The sequence below is a fragment of the Tiliqua scincoides genome, chromosome 1, assembly GCF_035046505.1.
Source record: "Tiliqua scincoides isolate rTilSci1 chromosome 1, rTilSci1.hap2, whole genome shotgun sequence".
In the NCBI taxonomy this organism is placed as follows: Eukaryota; Metazoa; Chordata; class Lepidosauria; order Squamata; family Scincidae; genus Tiliqua; species Tiliqua scincoides.
The window spans coordinates 177,047,501-177,064,398 of NC_089821.1; the positions used below are offsets into that span (position 1 = coordinate 177,047,501).

Genomic DNA, 16,898 nt, shown 5'->3' on the forward strand with positions numbered 1-16,898 from the left:
TTTCCATGTCCCGTGTGGTCCTAGAGACGAAGAAATGGCAGCTGCTGGAAGGGGGAGATGCTGAAGCATCCCCCCTTCCCCAGCTGCTCCACAGGCCTACAAGCCTCACATGCATGAGAAAGGGTGAGCAGATACCATGGAGACAGAGTGCTTATATCTACCCATTGCATAGAAGAGGGAATTTGGGCAGGTGCAGCTTTTTCAACCCTTCCATGTTGAGCTGCACCTGCCCAAATTCCCTCTTCTATGCAATGGTGAAAGGTACAGGAACTCTGCCCACCTTTGTATCGGGTCACTCTGGAGAAGGGGGGAGCACATGCACCTCCAGAAATTTCCATGGACACAAGTTGTGCCTTCCCACCAAGCAGATGCCCACTGACTGAACAGCCCCATCCTCTGCCTGTCTAAGTTCCCTTCTGGTCAGTGAGGCTCACTTCCAGGTCAGTGGGGCGTGCACTGCATCCTGTGGCGGAGGGGCAGTCCCCGGGCCTTCTCGAGGTGTGGGAACACGTGCTCCCTTGCCAGGGGCTGCAGTGTGGCTCCAGCACGAGTTGGGAGGGCACCGCAGGCTGCTCCAGCAGAAACGGGGCGTGCTCAGGCAGTTCCTTCCCAACCTGGCAGCCTTCGGCTCCTCCTCCCCACACAGTGCGCGCTCGCCAGCCGGGGACTGAGGAGGAGCGGAGCATCCCCTCCTGCCGCCATCTGCGCCCACCGCCTGCGCCCTCGCCCCGCCACCATGCCCCGGCAGCGGCGGAGGCATCGCTAGCCCGCCTGCGGACCTGCCCCCTCCCGCCCTCCTTCTCCATCCTCCCGGCGAGGGCGGGGGTGGAGGCTCCTGCGGTGCCTCCTCGATGGGCAGTCTGTGGAGCGGGGTCAGCTTCAAGGAGCCCACCACGGTGGAGGACTGCGACTCCACCTGGGAGACCGACTCGGAGCCCGAGCCGCAGGACCCCGGCGGCGGGGAGGAAGGGCCCCCGGCCCCGGCGATGGGGGAGGGCGGCGACCCCCCGGCAGCTGGAGACGAGCAGCAGCAGCCAGGGGGGCAGCTCCCTGCGGCAGGCAGCCGGCCGGAGGACGCGGAGCTCCGGGAAGAGGGCGATGAGGGGCAGCAGCAGCAGGAGGAGGAGGAGGAGGAGGAAGGCGATGACCGCGAGGGAGGAGGGCGCGCAGACGCAGGCACTCCCAGCACTGAGCAGGTACCGCGGGACCCTGCAAACTTCTCCGTGCTCCGGGGGCTGGAGCCCTTCCTCCCCCTCGCCCCGGCCTCGGGGCTGTGCAGCGGCATGCAAGTCTCGGAATGCAGCCTGGGAGCTGGGAGGTCTCTGCAATGTGCATTTCGGTTTCCTCTTCCTCCTTCCGCCCTTGACATGTTGTTTGTGCGCGGGGGGTGTGGGAGACTCCAGGGTCCGGCGTGGCTGCCTCGCAGCTGTTTTCCTTGCCAGTGGGGTGGGAGAAACCCGAGGCAGAGGAGCTGCCCCCTGGCAGTCTCCTGGCTTGGGTGCCAGCCTGCTGATCCGGCTTGTTTTCTTTTTCTTCCTGGCGACATGGCTGGCGGGTTGTGAGAGAAGGAGCTGCGAGGTGGAGGGGAGAATTTCCCCTCCCCCGGGCTGAACAGCTGGTTTCACATCCCCTTTTTTCCAAGGCACTGGTGGTTTCAAAACGTAGAAGGTCAGAGTTCTTCTAATCCACTCCTTTCTCCTTGGTGTCATCCTCCTGTCTTTGGATTGTCAGCGGCCTTCGGATTGCTGAGCGCAAATGACAGGAATACATGTGGTGGCAAACTGTAGTTTCAGAACATGCTTCTTGACGCTCTGACAGTGTGGACCACGGCTGCCGTGAAACCTGTTTGACATGTGTTCGCTAGATGGGAGTGGAAGAAGTCCTAAGTCAAAGTGCTGCTGTGGAGATACTGTACTTCAATGGTTAAAAAAAGCTGCCTCTTTCTCTCTTGCTGAATTCTAGAACCTCAGATCTAGAACCATTTTTCAAAATTCATATTCACAGTGCAGTGCGGACCTTGTTTCCAGAGCATCTTTTTCTGTTTATAACAATTCAAAGGCCATTTTTCATGGATTTGCAACTCATATTCTTAAAATATTATGTAGTGAAAATAACTGACCATTTGCCTTTATAGTGTGTGTGTGCAAATGGTTGCATGCAAGTTTGACAGCTCAATCTTAGGCGTGTCTACTCAAAACTAAGATCCATTGCATTCACTGGGACCTGATCCAATGTAAGCATGTTTAGGCTTGTAGCATAACAGCCCAATCCTATGCATGTTTGCACAGAACCAACTCCCATCATAGTCAGTGGGGCTTACTCCTAGGTAAGTGAGGATAGGATTGCAGCCCAACTTTCAGGGCACTTTTACAAATAAGGTTGATTCAGGTCTACCCACCCATTACAAAGATGGGGGTTTATAGTCTGTTTTCTAACTTCTCAGTGGATGTGACAGGCATGATGGGTAAAGAGAAGTAATACAGGGATGTGGTCCTCAGATTTCTTGCAACACAGTCTAGTTGGTGCTGTACTGGCCTATAAGCAGTTCCTTGGAAACAAGCTACACTTTCTTTTGTTTGAGAAAAACTTAGAGCCTTTCAGTGTAGATGTCCCATGCACTACAATTGTTGTTTACTTCCCAGTTCCATCTGACATATTGCATTTTTTCCTTCACAGTGTAGTAATAGAAGTTTAGATTTAGAACAGTTTACGAACTAGACACACTGAATGAAAAGTAATGCACACTGGCAGATATAGTGGAAGCTCTGTGGGATTAAATTTTCAAAAGGTTTGATTGACTTTGGGATAATTTAAATAAATCTTAGTTCTGGTAGGGCAGAGCTCCCCCTCACTCTATCCCTAGTGGTTGCAGTAAATCTTGTTCTACATCCATTCACACAGTGATTGGAGTACTGGAACAATGTAGCTTGAACCCATAGTACATTGTGTGTGGGGGTGGGATGGTAGGCCAAATGCAAGTAAACACTGCTCAGCACTATTCTGTCAGAAAAAGGTTAAACTCCTGAGGTACTGTTTCTACATAAGAGAAGGGGAGAGAAACTTCTTCAATCCTATGTCTTGTCCAGATACTTAAAAATAAACAAACAAGAAAAGCGAAGTACAGCAAAGCAAGCTAGGAACATGTTAACCCAGTGATTTTCAACCTTTTTCATCTCATGGCACACTGACATAGTGCTAAAATTGCCAAGGCCCACCATCAGTTTTTGACAAGGCACACTGCACTTCTGGCAGGAGCTTGCATCCTCCCCCAAACTCCCACGGCACACCTGCAGACCATCTGCGGCACACCAATGTGCCACTACACAGTGGTTGAAAATGGTTGCGTTAACCTGTGCTATATTCTCATCCATTAAATGTAAAGTTGGATCCATTCAAAGAGCTCAACAAAAACTTGGCTCCAATGTTTTGGCTAACTTGGTGCATATAAAACTGGATGGGGCAAACATTTATGAAAGATGAAAAAGTTCACAGTAAACCACTCACTGTGGATCTATTGGGTTGACTTTGTTTTTGGTTAAGTTCCTGGCTGGTTAAACATTGCGAAGGTGCTCAAGAGCAAACATCCTATATGGTAGGTAGCTTGTCTTAAATAGTATTATGAGCTTTTCCTTAGGTATGGGGTAGGCTACGGATCTAATAAATCTAATGAAAGAAGATATGCATTATCTAAGTGAAGTATGTTGGAACCTTAAAATGCTCTATATCTGTTGCTTAAGATGTAGCAGAATAAAAACGGTGACTAATGGAATTATCAACGGTTGACTCACTCAGAGTTCTTTAATGTATTCTTTATTGCACAAGTCTAGAACAAGCGCAAGCTGAAGTTGGTGCGTGTCTTAGTATTCACTACAGCATATACTGTATCCACAGATTCTTAAAGTGGTGTGCATTTGCAGGTTCTTTTTTTGTATCTTTCGGAAATGGTTATTTTAGCACTTTGGAATCTTAATGCATGGTTATTCAATATTTAAAATTATTTCACTCAAAATGTTTTATAGACTGCAGTGTCAAGTTCTGGGCAGTGAGAAAGTGGAGTGCCTTGCACTTATCCATGCAAATCTTAGCTCAGCCATCTCTGGAAGTCATCTGAAAGGCTGAATAATTTAAGAGACTTGTAGGGCAAAAAATGATGCTCATCATCACTTCATATGTGGTGAACAAATCTCCATGGATTCGCTGCCTAAAGACCGGTAAAAGGTTCTAGTGGTGGAAGCCATGCCATGTCCCTAATATTTTCATAATTTGAAATGTGAGGTGTACCTGGTAAAGAACCTTTTTTAAAAGGTACCTAAGTGTACCTTATTTTGCTTAGGGAATCTCTTTCGGCTGTCTCCTATGGTTGCAAAGGACTAAACCTGTGTTTTAAAAACATTCCATCTTGGTTCTCGAACACAAAGTATTAAGAATAATATGCAGTGATCACAAATTCATGAATATGAATGTGGCTCTAATATGATCTAACATTGTGGTCTCTGAATTGGAATAAGAAATGGAGGTTGCTAAAGTTTAAAGATAAAGTGAGTTTACAATTGGTATACTTTGCTTTCTGGACCATCATCCCAGCAACCCATGCTTTAAAAGAGACTAATGCATGTGAATCTATGTTTATATGCCTTTGTCTCTGTGTAATGCCTTGCAAATAGCAGCAGCTCAATTTCCATAGGGAGAGAAGTTTCAGAAGGTACCAACACCATGACAAAATCCAGGTGGTTCCATGTTCCTATGAAGAATGCTAACAAATGAGAGTACCTTGCCTTATCCAGGACAGCCTTGCATTAAGAGATAACCATCACGAACATCACGGTGTATGAGCCAGCCATTGATCTGCAGCCAAGTGTTTGAATAGATGCTGTAGAGAAGGATTGTGCCAAAGGTGATGATGAAAAGTGAAAGTTCTGTCTGTATTGATCAGTTTGTGATAACTTTATGCCCATTGCAACTTGGCACTGCAGTCACTATGTGATGAAAGAAACAAGCTTGCTTCTGTGAACCAACCTTCAGTGTAAATCTACTACACTGTTGATTCCATAAGCAAATGATCCTTCTGCAAAAGGGTATGGGAAGGCAGTTGATTTTCCTTTCTATTTTTATCCACATAGCACATTACTTTGAAAGGTCACTCAACTTTCTGGACTTCTACTGGCGTGTGTATGGGCAATGAACTATGTTGGGAAGGGAGCTGAAAAGCCTTGATGCAGCATGTGTAGCGCATTAGCACCCAGCACATATGTCGTACATGCATCATTACTCTACCTTATATACTGTATGGTCATCACCAAAATCTAATTGTTTTGCTCATTCTGCTGTATGCAATTGAATATATCTGTTCTTTTCAGGGGGATGATGCAATTGAAGTGACAGCTAAACCAAAGAGAAGCTTTTATGCTGCAAGAGATTTGTACAAGTATCGGCATCAATATCCAGTAAGAGCATTTCATAGATCTTGGGTGTTTATTATTAAACCTTTATTAAGGTGGAATTATAGTGAATTTTAAGTCCCTGAAGTCATTTACAGTTCTGGTGGAGTCCCTGAAATCTACAAAGTTCCATATGTAAGCATAGTGGACTTGGAAAATTTGTTAAGCTAGAGGGTGTTGGGAGATACTTAGAAACTGTAGTAGGTAATATTGGCTGCAGTTATTAGAATACAAGTATGTTGTTCAGGCATCTACTGATGGTTGTTTGGTCTTGGCACTGGCCAAGGGCATGTGCCCACTGGAGGGCTCCCTGGGCATGGCTGACCCTGAAATCTCAGTACTGGTGGCAGTGGTAGCATCTAGTGTGCACATATGGGGGGCCCTGTTTGGCACTTTGCCCTGGGGGCCCCAGCAACCCAGCACCGGCACTGCTAGCAAGGAAAGCGTCAAACAGCCCTTCTTCTCCCTCCTCTATGGCTTGGTTTGTTCAGCCTAAAGCTGCCCATGACTATTTAGCAGAAAAAAGGTTTTTGGGAAAAAACAATATAAAAACTACACCTATTGTTAGAGAGAGAAGCATAAGAAAATAAATATCAGAGGCTTACATACTGAGCCATGGCCAACATTTTAACAAGGTCAGATGCACAAATCCCCCCCCCCCCCAATTCTGGCTGGATTTTCATTTGGTCAAATTCTTCCCGCAGGTTGGTTCTTGAAATCTGTTAACAATATTGAAATCTGTTGTTGTCATGGAATCAGAGTAGTATTTTTTCTGCCCATTTGTAATGTGACAAGAAGCTTCTCTTGGCATCTAGCATGGCTGGGCTAGACTAGGAGAAACACTTTGTTTACCTTCAGTGCTTTCAAGCTGCAGTTTAAGAAGAAATTTTGGTCAGCCTCATTACATATCCTTGTAATTGCCGTATGCTTGTAATTGCCAACTCCAACCTGCTTGCAACATTGGGTGACTAGCTTGACTGACCATGCTTTGTGTTGTTCTTCATCTCTGCTCAGCAGAACTTTAAAGATCTGCGATATCAGAATGACTTGTGCAATCTCCGCTTTTACAAAAATAAAATTCCCTTTAAACCTGATGGTGAGTAATCCATGGCAACATTATATTACTAGTTATATTCTATTATAATAGAAGCATATGTACTGAGTGAAAAGAATTCCTTGTAACGTTGTGTGTTTTTGATATTTTGATTAGTTTTATCTTGAAGTATGTAATGTTACATACTGAGAATTCCTTTCTATTTCAGGACCCCCTCTAAAATATGCCTGTGCATGGGGAGATAGGGGATTTGCTAGATTGTAGAATACATCTGCTTCCATATTCCCTAGGAAGTGGTGACTTTTGTGCCTCATTTCAGAGAGGTTCAGTCGAGAAAAAAGATAGGGGGCTGTATAATATGAGAAATTAGTGCTGGCCTATCCATGGAGCAGATGATGCAGCTGTTGTGGGTGGTGGTGCGAATGGCAGATTCAGGGTTTCCTGCCACCACCAGCCTTCCATGGACGCAGCTGTATTGGTCTGCTTCCCAGAAACAGATCATCTGGTTTCTTATCTTGCTCCTTTGTTGTATGTAATTTAAAGGGGATGTGGTCTCCTTAACCTTCAGTCTCTATGAGTGGAAGGAGCACTTTCCTATCCCTTCACCTCACTCCTTCCTTCTCCTGAATAAAACAGGAGGTTCCACACTTCCTGTCTTTGGAAAAGAATTGCAAGCGGAAGGAGCAACGTGGGGGTGTAAGTGGCTTTGTTTGAGGGAGGGTGCACGCCTGCCATGATGGAGGTGGCAGCAATGGGGTGGTTGGACAGTTTCTGTGAAATATTAATATGATGATCCGGTGTGAGGCTTATTGAGGTAGTGCATGCCTTTGATAAAATCTACTGCTGCTCAGTCTAGAAGTTACTTCAGCCATACACTTGGTTTCAGCTGTTGTAGTCTCATTTAAACCAGTGACACTAATCTGCCAGGCTGTAGATAGCAATGCAAACACAGTTCTGGTTTGTCATGCATACCTTGGGAAATGCTAGTTAAATTGCTGTTAACATCAACAGCATTTGCAACAAAGTTCCATGTTCTGTTATACCTGTTGGCTCCAGAGTAGTGGGTTCAATATCTCCTTTATATGTTTGCTGCAGATACTGTAAATTGCTGGTCATCTTGAGTTTTCTTGTCCCTAGGAGTTTCATTGGTGTGAGATTTTTTAGAAATGTTTACTACTGAGTTATGTGGATCATATCCCTGCAAATCTGCCTTGCAGTTACATCCGTCAATTAGCTGCATGTGGACTTCTAATGTTTCCCTACATTTTGTAGATAAGTGTACTGTCTAAAATTATGTCTGTATGTGTATCTGTCACCGTTTTTTATATGCATAGAAGCTATATTTTTTGTTTCTAAGTAGTTTTAAAGGTTTGTATTTGCCAGTGTAGGTGTTTATATTGAAGAAGTCCTAAATAAGTGGAAGGGGGACTATGAAAAGCTGGAGCACAACCACACCTACATACAATGGTTGGTAACATTTTATTTGCTCATTTTGTATTTGGTGGGTTGACTAGCTTCATTTGTAGTAAATGCATTTTCTTTATCTGTAGGCTTTTTCCCTTAAGAGAACAAGGACTGAACTTCTATGCAAAGGAATTAACAACATATGAAATTGAGGTAAAGCAAATAATCTGCAATATAACCATACTATTTGATGGTTCATGGCTGAACTGTGTTTGTAATGTTTTAATCATTTATGCCATTAAAAAAAATGTGTTTTTAGGAATTCAAAAAAACAAAAGAAGCAATTAGAAGATTCCTTTTGGCTTACAAAATGATGCTGGAGTTTTTCGGAATAAAATTAATTGACAAAACTGGGAATGTGGTGCGAGCTTCCAACTGGCAAGAAAGATTCCAGCACTTGAATGAGTAAGTAACAGGTTCAGTAGATATTTTAGAACCATTACTGACTGGGATCAGATCGTCTTCTATCTGAGCTTGTCCCCACACCATAGAATCTTTCATCTGGAGAGAAAGGGGATGATTTCAAAACGCTGCCAAGAAAGACATGACAGCTGGCAGCTATTTGTCTGCCTGCTTGCTTATGTATGTCTTCCCTTTTTGTACATATGACTGACTTTTTCATGGTTATCAGTTTAGTCAAGACACAACAATTCACTGACTGCAGCACTTCCCACGCCACATAATAAGCATATTACTCACATGAGATTGAGGGGAGAAGTTATACTTTTATGGGGTATATGGGTCTGCCACCAAAGGTGGCATTCCCAGCTGTTTCCCATCCCCCCTTTCCCTTCCCTAACACATATCAACATTGATTCTGTGACATCATGAAGTGTTTCTTTGCCTGCAGTGCATATTGTTGGCTGCTGGTGGAGGAGACTAGAAACACAGAACGTTTCTAGAATATGGAGTAAGTGGTGCTACATGTTACAGAAAGAGAGTTCTTTACACGCAGGGGTGGGGTTCCATTTTGGGGACGGTTCCATATGACCCATGATGTATATTTCACCCAGATCAGCAAATGCAGCTAATGAGCTAGACCCAGATATTGTAACAGGCTAAAGAAATTCTGCTCTGATTTATATGGAGCAGTACCATACAGGCTCTTCTGACCTATTTACTCTCCAGTTCTAAAATCAGGGTAACTTCAGACATTTATGGCATTGTAGAAAATACATATATGTAGACAACTCACACAGAATGCTGAGTCTTGTTGAATGGAGGGCCTGAGCAAACAATGCACACTTTACTGAAGCTCTGGGTGGAACCACCTGTTATAGAAGTTAAATGCTCTTGAATGTATAAGCCTGACTGACCTAAGATAAAATTTCTCCACTAATAATAAACATAGCAGTTAATGAAAACCCTGAATATGAAGCAAAACCCATCCATTAAGTCTCTAAAACTTTAGAGGGAATATCTGTTCACTTAGAAATTTGAATTATTTCAGATAGGTTCCTTACTAGAAGCCAGTAGATCATCTTTCCAGTACCATAAACTGTATACAGAACACATGCTGAGATAGCACACTGCCACTGTGCATTTGCTAGAGGGGGAAAAAAATCAACCAGAATTGGCATGTACCTGTACCCATTGAAGTCAAAATATACTTGAATGCACAATCCCTACTTTTCAAGAGTAGAATGGGTGAAGGGGAGAGTAACGATTGTACCTATCAAGGCCTATGGTGCTGCTGTTCCATACATAGCAAACTATACATGTTAATGCACACAGCATTGCGCACATGCATGCAGTACCCTACTTGTTGCTGATCAAATAAAACATAAATGTTAAGCCATTTCTGCCCAATGCTGCATATATGCAACAGGGACCAAATGTGTACACCTGTGGGCTGGGCAAAAATGAGTCAATGTAATACTGAAAACTTCATATTTATTCGGTGGTTTGTTCATGGGTTCTAGCAGTTGATCTGGTAGTCTGAGATGGTCATTTCAGGTTAACTACCTTGTTGATCTTTCACTTCATACTTGCCATACATACATCTGAATTGTTCCCAAGACGTGTTTGTCTTTTTGTTAGACTAGTAGGTAGACTAGTAGGCTTTTCTTTGGCAGAAGTAATTGATTTGCTTCCTATCCTTTTAAATTCAGTTGATCTTCTTTGCAGGTCACAACATAACTACTTGAGAATCACCCGTATTCTGAAGAGTCTTGGTGAACTTGGATATGAGAGTTTCAAATCTCCCCTTGTAAAATTTATTCTTCATGAGGCTCTTGTGGAAGACACCATCCCCAACATTAAGCAAAGTGCTTTGGAGTATTTTGTGTATACCATTAGAGACCGAAGAGAGAGGAGGCAACTCCTGCGATTTGCCCAGCAGCATTACACACCCTCTGACCATTTCATATGGGGACCACCAAGGAAACAGAAGTCAGAAGGAAGCAAACCAAGTAAAAAGCTGGCCTCTCCCATTTCTTTCCGCAACAGCTGTGCTTCTAGACATAAAAAGACAAGAGACTGCAAGGATCCATCCACGGTTTGTAACTCAAGTGGCAAAGTGACTGATGAGAAAAGGGCAGAACCTTTAAAAAACAGTGAAGATTATGATCAGAGTAGGAAATGCACCAGCTCTGAAGTTGCTAAGCAGGGCAATGGTGAAAAAAGTAGTGAAGCTGAATGTCAAAACTCCACCCTCGAAGAAACTGGCAATCATTTGACCCAGAAAGAGAATGCTTCCCATTGCAAAAAACATAAAGGTAAAAATGACAATAATCTTGATCCGGACTGTAGAAATCCAGAAACCACAGAAAAAGATTCTTGTGATGCTAAAAACGATTCCACCACTATATTGGCAGATCTGCAAGACAATGTAGGTAAGGATAAAACTCCAGTGGGAGCAAGCATAAAGAACAAAGAGGAGACTCCTTCATAAACGTACCTGTTAGTTAAATCTCCTGTTGAACATTTCAAAATGGTGTACACTTTCGCTTGTATGAAACCGAATGAGAAAAGGAAGATCTTGATACCAATGCAAAATACATAAGCTTAGGCTTGTTGGGGTTATGGCTTCTTTTGACTTTATTGTTGCACTTTTTAAAGGGGTGTGTGAAGCTTAAAAATTACTGCATAATAGTTAAGTCTCTTCCTTTGTGAAGTATGCTTTCTGTGTGGAAATGTCTGTGACTGATTTCTTACGTTATCACCTGTTCCATCTTATTTATTTATTTTTGTAAATCTTAAGAAGCCAGTTAGATTACCAGAAGCCAGAGCTGGGAAGTCCACCTTTAGCAGATAACTACATGGTGTGCTGACCTTCTCCCTATCATTGCTTGATAATCAAATGGAGGTAGATTTTGTCTGTTTCCCTTCTGGACATAAAATCCTGAACACAGGAGTCCTGGGGTTGAAGTTCTACCTCTGTCATGAGTTGTGCTGGCGAGTAAACCCACATTTACTCAGTTAATAAAGCCTATGAACTGAGAAGAATAATGGCTTAGTTTCCAGGGTGGTTTTGACAGAGGTTGCAACAAAAGTGATTTTTTTTAAAGTTAAAAGTGCTATAAATAACTAGTAATGGTCCTTGCACACCCGCACCAATTGCCACAGTATACACAGAGAGCTTCTCATTGCCTCTCCTCATCTTCTTTCATGCCTCTTCCAGTGTTGTAATGGATAAAGTGCTGGACCTGGGGAAATGAGGTTCAAATCCTTTCTGAGACAGGAAACACTCTGAGTGGCTTTGCACCAATCATGTTCTCTTGACCTGACTGCCTCAGGCAGGGTGGTTGTGAGGATAAAATTGTGTCATTATGCCAAGTACATTGCTGTGTTCTTTTGGAAGAAGGGCAGGATACCATTCCTCTTGAGAGGACCCACTTCCCTAAATACAAGGGGTAGGAAAGCGTTAATGGTTACCAAGACAAATTGTTGATGTTTGTCCAGTTGCTACAATAGGTTCCCCTGCCAAAAGGTGTGTCGTTTCTTTCAAGGATTGCTTGGGAAATTTGAAGGGCATGCTGTTTTCTGTTGTTCCACCAATGCACCCAACACCGCTACTAAAAATTTCTCCCACTTTGGAGTATATAGTGGTCAGTGGGGCGGGGAAACCTTTCAGACTACTGCAGCTTATACACTTGACCCAACTTGATAGTTGTTTGCTTTCTCAGTTTCCGCAGAAAACTGAGAGTTCCTCCCCCGCTGCGTATTCTCAGAGAAGGAAGATAAAGAATCAAGGGAGGGGAAGCTCTGAGACTGGAAGGACTATGCCGAAGCTTGGGAAGACATGTCTGCTTCTCCTTGAAAGTAAGCTTAGAGGCAGTGCAAAATATCTGGCTATTTTCTCTGAGGATAGCTTGATCATGTATATCATTCTGCTGTATAGTTTTCCAGAGAGCAGGTGCAGGTGTGTAATAAACTAAGTTCTCAGAACTCACACTAAAGCAAATCCATTTAAAAAACAATGTCCTTTTGCTAGGCGATTTAAAAACAGCCTTGCTGGCCTTTGTGTTGTAAAACAGAGTATTTGGGCAGACAATTCATCAGTCATTTTCTCTCCAGGCTTCACTCTGAGCCAGCAACCCCTCGCTTCACCCAGAGCAAAGTGATTACTTTTAATTCACATGCTCAGGGGAAATGGAGGGGTCGAATGACTTGAAGTGAAGCCTGGAGAGAGAATGACTGATGGGTTGTCAGCTGGCTGCCCTCTCTCACATTAACACACTATTGTTAAATGACTGTTTTTCTTTAATTTAAAGGGCCCTTCTCATTGCACTGAGATGGAAAAATCCATGAATTTTTCCACAGGTGAAAAATCTTTGGATAATTAGGTTATACCTGTAATCACTTACTTTACTGTTGTCTCTCTACAACAGTAAAAAGCAGTTTTTAAAACTGTGATTTTAAAGGGGTGCATTTTTCCCCTTCTCCAGGGATCAGCACATTCCTTCTCATTTACAGTGATGAGTCAAATCCGTGTATAACAAGGCTGGACCTGTAGTTGCCTGAATGGCTTCTCAGTCTCATCATGAGATGATGCTAGACCATTTTGAGAGAGAGGAGGGGGTTGCATAGTGTCATAAGGACCTCTTCTCCTCCTTCTTTTTGACTCTTGAAGCACTTACTGCAAGTAGCAAGGGTCAAGCTAGATGCTGTTTCAAGCGTATGATTAAAGGATGCACACCACCAAGCACTTTGTGCACCCCCTTTTATAAAATGAAAGGGTTCTTTGTTTAATTATCTTTGCTCATGCAGGATTCAAGTATGCATGGAACAACATCCCTAAGGTACAGATATAGCAATATAGATCGCTCAAAGAAGTGATGCAATCCCATTTTCATCCAGTTCTGGGCAATTACATGGGCTGCCTCTTCATGTCATGGTCACCTTTGAGATGCTGGTTTTGACTTATGTAGCCTGCATACTCTAAGAGCCGCTTTCTGTATTTATTTATTACAATATTTATATAACACCTTTCTTAATAGACTCAAGGCAGTTTACATAGGCAGGCTGAACATAAATCCATTTCATAATGAGATTTTTACAAGCATTATTCCACAAGATAATCCCATACAAACTCCAGGTGTTTCCCTTCATAGTGCAGTCATGATTCTGGTTCTTGCAGTTTCCAAGTCTTTCACAGGCAGCTGCAACCAAACTTCAGACCATTTTCTCCAAAGCTGTTGTCCCTTTTTTTCCCAGCTGAGACCCCACACTCCATTCTTACACACAGATCCACCAGCAGTCTCCCCTCCAGGCAGCTGATCCTGCTTAGCATTTTCAGGCAAGGTGACAGCTTAACCTCCAGACCACATCTCCTGTGCCTTATGAGCCCTTACTCCAGTTGCTTGAGCTAGCAGGCACTGCTTGTGGTTCACTGCAGCAGATGAGACTTGTGGCAACTTGAAGCACTCCTACTTTTATAGGAGCTACTTTGAAGCTTCAGAATCTTCTGCCTGAAAACACTGAGAAATCCACATCTTTACTTAGTTTTTGGAAAGGGTATAAAATCTCTCTCTCTCAGCAGACTTCTGGATTACCATTACTTGATTTGTGTTGTGGTGTGTTTGGGGAAGCTTGATTTGGTTTTATTGTTGTATTGCTTGTTTGTGATTAACTACTTGCTGCTTATGAAAAAGTGGCCTACAAATAATTGTAATAAACAATGAGAGAAGAAAAATTTTACAAAAGTAATGAAGTTGATATGATGTTGATATAAGGGCCAGGCTGGCATAGCCCATCAGCCACTTCTACAGCTTCTCATCTAGATCCAATTTGCCCTCTTTATCCTTGCTTTGCCACTTTGTTTTTAAATAGCATGACAGAGCAAGGAGGAACAAGAAAACTGGGAAGAGTTCCATTCCATTTCTGCTTTCCCCCTTCCTTGTTCTACCCTGCTTCGCCGCACTACTTCAAAGCAGAGTTTTGAAGGAGGAGGAAACAGGGAAGCTGGGAAGAGGGAGAGATGGCAATCCCTAATTGGAAGGGGGCCACCACCATCATTGCCTTTCTTTGTCTTCCCTCCTCATTGATGGAAGAGTGGGGAAGTGGGTGAGAGAGAACTGCCACTGCTGCTGCTATCTCTCCTCTGCTTCTAAAGTGGTGGTGGGGTGTGGGGTGTTACGGGTGCCACAGGCTTCAGGCAGCATTTCCCCTTGTTCCAGATGTGGTTAATATAGCTGGCTTGGAAGCAAAGCATTCTACACTTTAGCATTCTACAATAATAAAAAAGTCTGGCTGGACCGTTCTCTAGAAATACAGTGACTGGGATCCAATTACCCTATGCACAAATGGAAAGTGCTTCTGTGTGTACATTGGGGCAGGGAAAGGATAATTTCTCCAGCCTAGCCCCCCCCCCAGCTTGTAGAGGGGGTTTGCGGGTTCTGCAGTTAGCAGGGGAAATTTGCCTGAGAGTTTATTTTATCCTGCTTTTTAAAAATGGTTTAAGCCACCTTTGAGACCTTTTCAGAGGTAGAAAGGTGGAATATCAATAAAGCCAATAATTGAGAAGCTCTTGTGCACAAACATAACCCATGCATGAAGACTTGAATCCCACCCATAGAACCTCTGTTGCTCTTGTCTTGTATGTGTGGGAATTTCAAGCTTCTTTTATGCGTACGCTCTATGGATCTTTGTTTTGTAACAAAGATCCCAAAAGCCTCAAATTTGCTTTCATTACCACCCCAAATGCACAGATATGGAAATACTGCTGACGCTATTCAGCAGCACCCCCTACCCCCCCCCAGCCTGCTGAGGCCCTTGGGCAGCAAATGTGTTGCAGGGCAACTGTATGGTACAACTGTACGTGGCAATATTCACATATTCTCATCCCTCACTCTCCATGCATATGAACGTACTTGCACTGGGACACGTGTTCAGTTTAATGTAAACCCATTTGCTTGGACCATCTGTATACTGATTTATGACCATAACAATAGATCATAAAAATGACACTCCAGCTTAGCTGTGGAACAGATTTGCTAGTTTCTGTGATGGGATTTTAATTACCATAAAAACCACCAAGCCCAAAATGCTTGTCAAATGGCACACCGAGTTTCAGTTCTCCTTTGGTGTTGTGCTTCCTCACCACTCCCATTGCCTACCTGGATACCTCAGTATGTAACAAGTTCCTTTACAGCCTATACCATGGCATAGTGTATTGTATTTGTGAAGAGAGCTAACATGCAGTATCTGTTTTTTTTTCCTACACTACTGTAAGCATATCATGTTTACACTCAGTGGGAAATGTATTCTGTTCACTTTGTAGTTGTAGGTGCTTCAGATTTATTTTGCTCCACAAAGTATCTTAATTTCTGATCCTTGTTTTGACTAGATAAGCTGTTTAACAAATATTTAAATTTCTCTTAAATCTTAGATTTTGACCCCTTCAACCCATTCAAACTAGTCAGCGCAGTTGGTATATTTGCAAAGTTTAATTATCAGGCGTACAGGTTGCAAGAACTAACCAAGGTGGTTCTAAAACTTGTAATTTTGCAAATTAGTGGTATCCAATGTACTTCATGTTGAACATATCTAAAATGACTCTGTATTCACTAATGTAATTCACACATGTAACTGGTCACAGGATTGTTTTGTTTAAAGTCCCTAAAGTACTTGTTGTCTTCCTGTATTTTTATTGTTTGGTGGTATTGTGATGAACGTTATTTACCTTCAGTTCTCTCAAGAGCTTTTCTTTACTCATCCATTGATTAACTTGCTCTTACAATAACTTACAACATTCTGTGTAACACACATCATGCTCCAATAATATGACCAGGCATTTTTGTTTGTGTTTATACAAAGTGACACTTTTCCCTCTGGTTTGGGGAGCTTATTAAAAACAGGTTTTCAGGCTCCGTGTTCTTTTCATAAATAGGGAAATCCATTTTACACGGGTCTATTCTAGATAAGCCTTTTGCACACTTTCTTACAGCACAATCCTGTCCATGTGTACTTGGAAGCAAGTCCCATTAAATTCAATGGGACTTACTCCCAGGTCACTGTGTATAGGACTGCAGACTGATCTTTTGATTCATTATTCCAAATGCATCTGCAGGCCTTTAAGTCCTGTATTTCAGCTTTCCTGGTTGGCACTGAAACTGATCTAATGCAGTGGGGGATGGTGGCAGCTGATGCTGCAAGCATTTAATTTTGATCAAGCATGAAGATACCTTTCAATGCACAGCATACTCTACGGTAGTACTTGGCACTTCCCTCAACAAAAAATGTAAGCTCCTTTATAAGCTCCTTATTAAAGCAGATCCCTTCCCTACTTTTACACTTAGTAGTGGGTCATTATATGAACATGAACTGCCCTTATATTAAAAATGGTGTGCATAATGTATGTACAAATGTACACACAGTACAGTATTTTAACAAACACGCTTTGCATGTTTTTGGGGCTTGGAATAAAACATCCATTTGCAATTTCTAGGATTAGCTGTGCATACACGTTCCAGACAAGGGATCTGCTGCAAGAGATTGTC

At 43.0% G+C, this 16,898-nt stretch overlaps 1 protein-coding gene across 3 annotated transcripts; it reads left to right on the forward strand.

Annotated features, from left to right (window-relative positions):
• The first annotated feature begins 626 nt into the window (after nt 1–626).
• On the forward strand, nt 627–16,303 carry OGFRL1 (opioid growth factor receptor like 1). Of its 3 annotated transcripts, XM_066612433.1 has the most exons (8): nt 627–1,196; nt 5,358–5,444; nt 6,453–6,534; nt 7,881–7,959; nt 8,043–8,109; nt 8,216–8,361; nt 10,084–10,790; nt 12,084–16,303. In XM_066612433.1, exons 1-8 carry the CDS (start codon nt 852–854, stop codon nt 12,098–12,100), a joined length of 1,530 nt encoding a protein of 509 aa, XP_066468530.1. In that variant the 5' UTR covers nt 627–851; the 3' UTR covers nt 12,101–16,303. The 3 variants fall into 3 exon arrangements, with proteins under 3 accessions (XP_066468530.1, XP_066468528.1, XP_066468529.1); XM_066612431.1 differs by having other exon boundaries at nt 10,084–16,303; XM_066612432.1 differs by having other exon boundaries at nt 6,456–6,534; nt 10,084–16,303.
• The last annotated feature ends 595 nt before the right edge of the window (nt 16,304–16,898 follow it).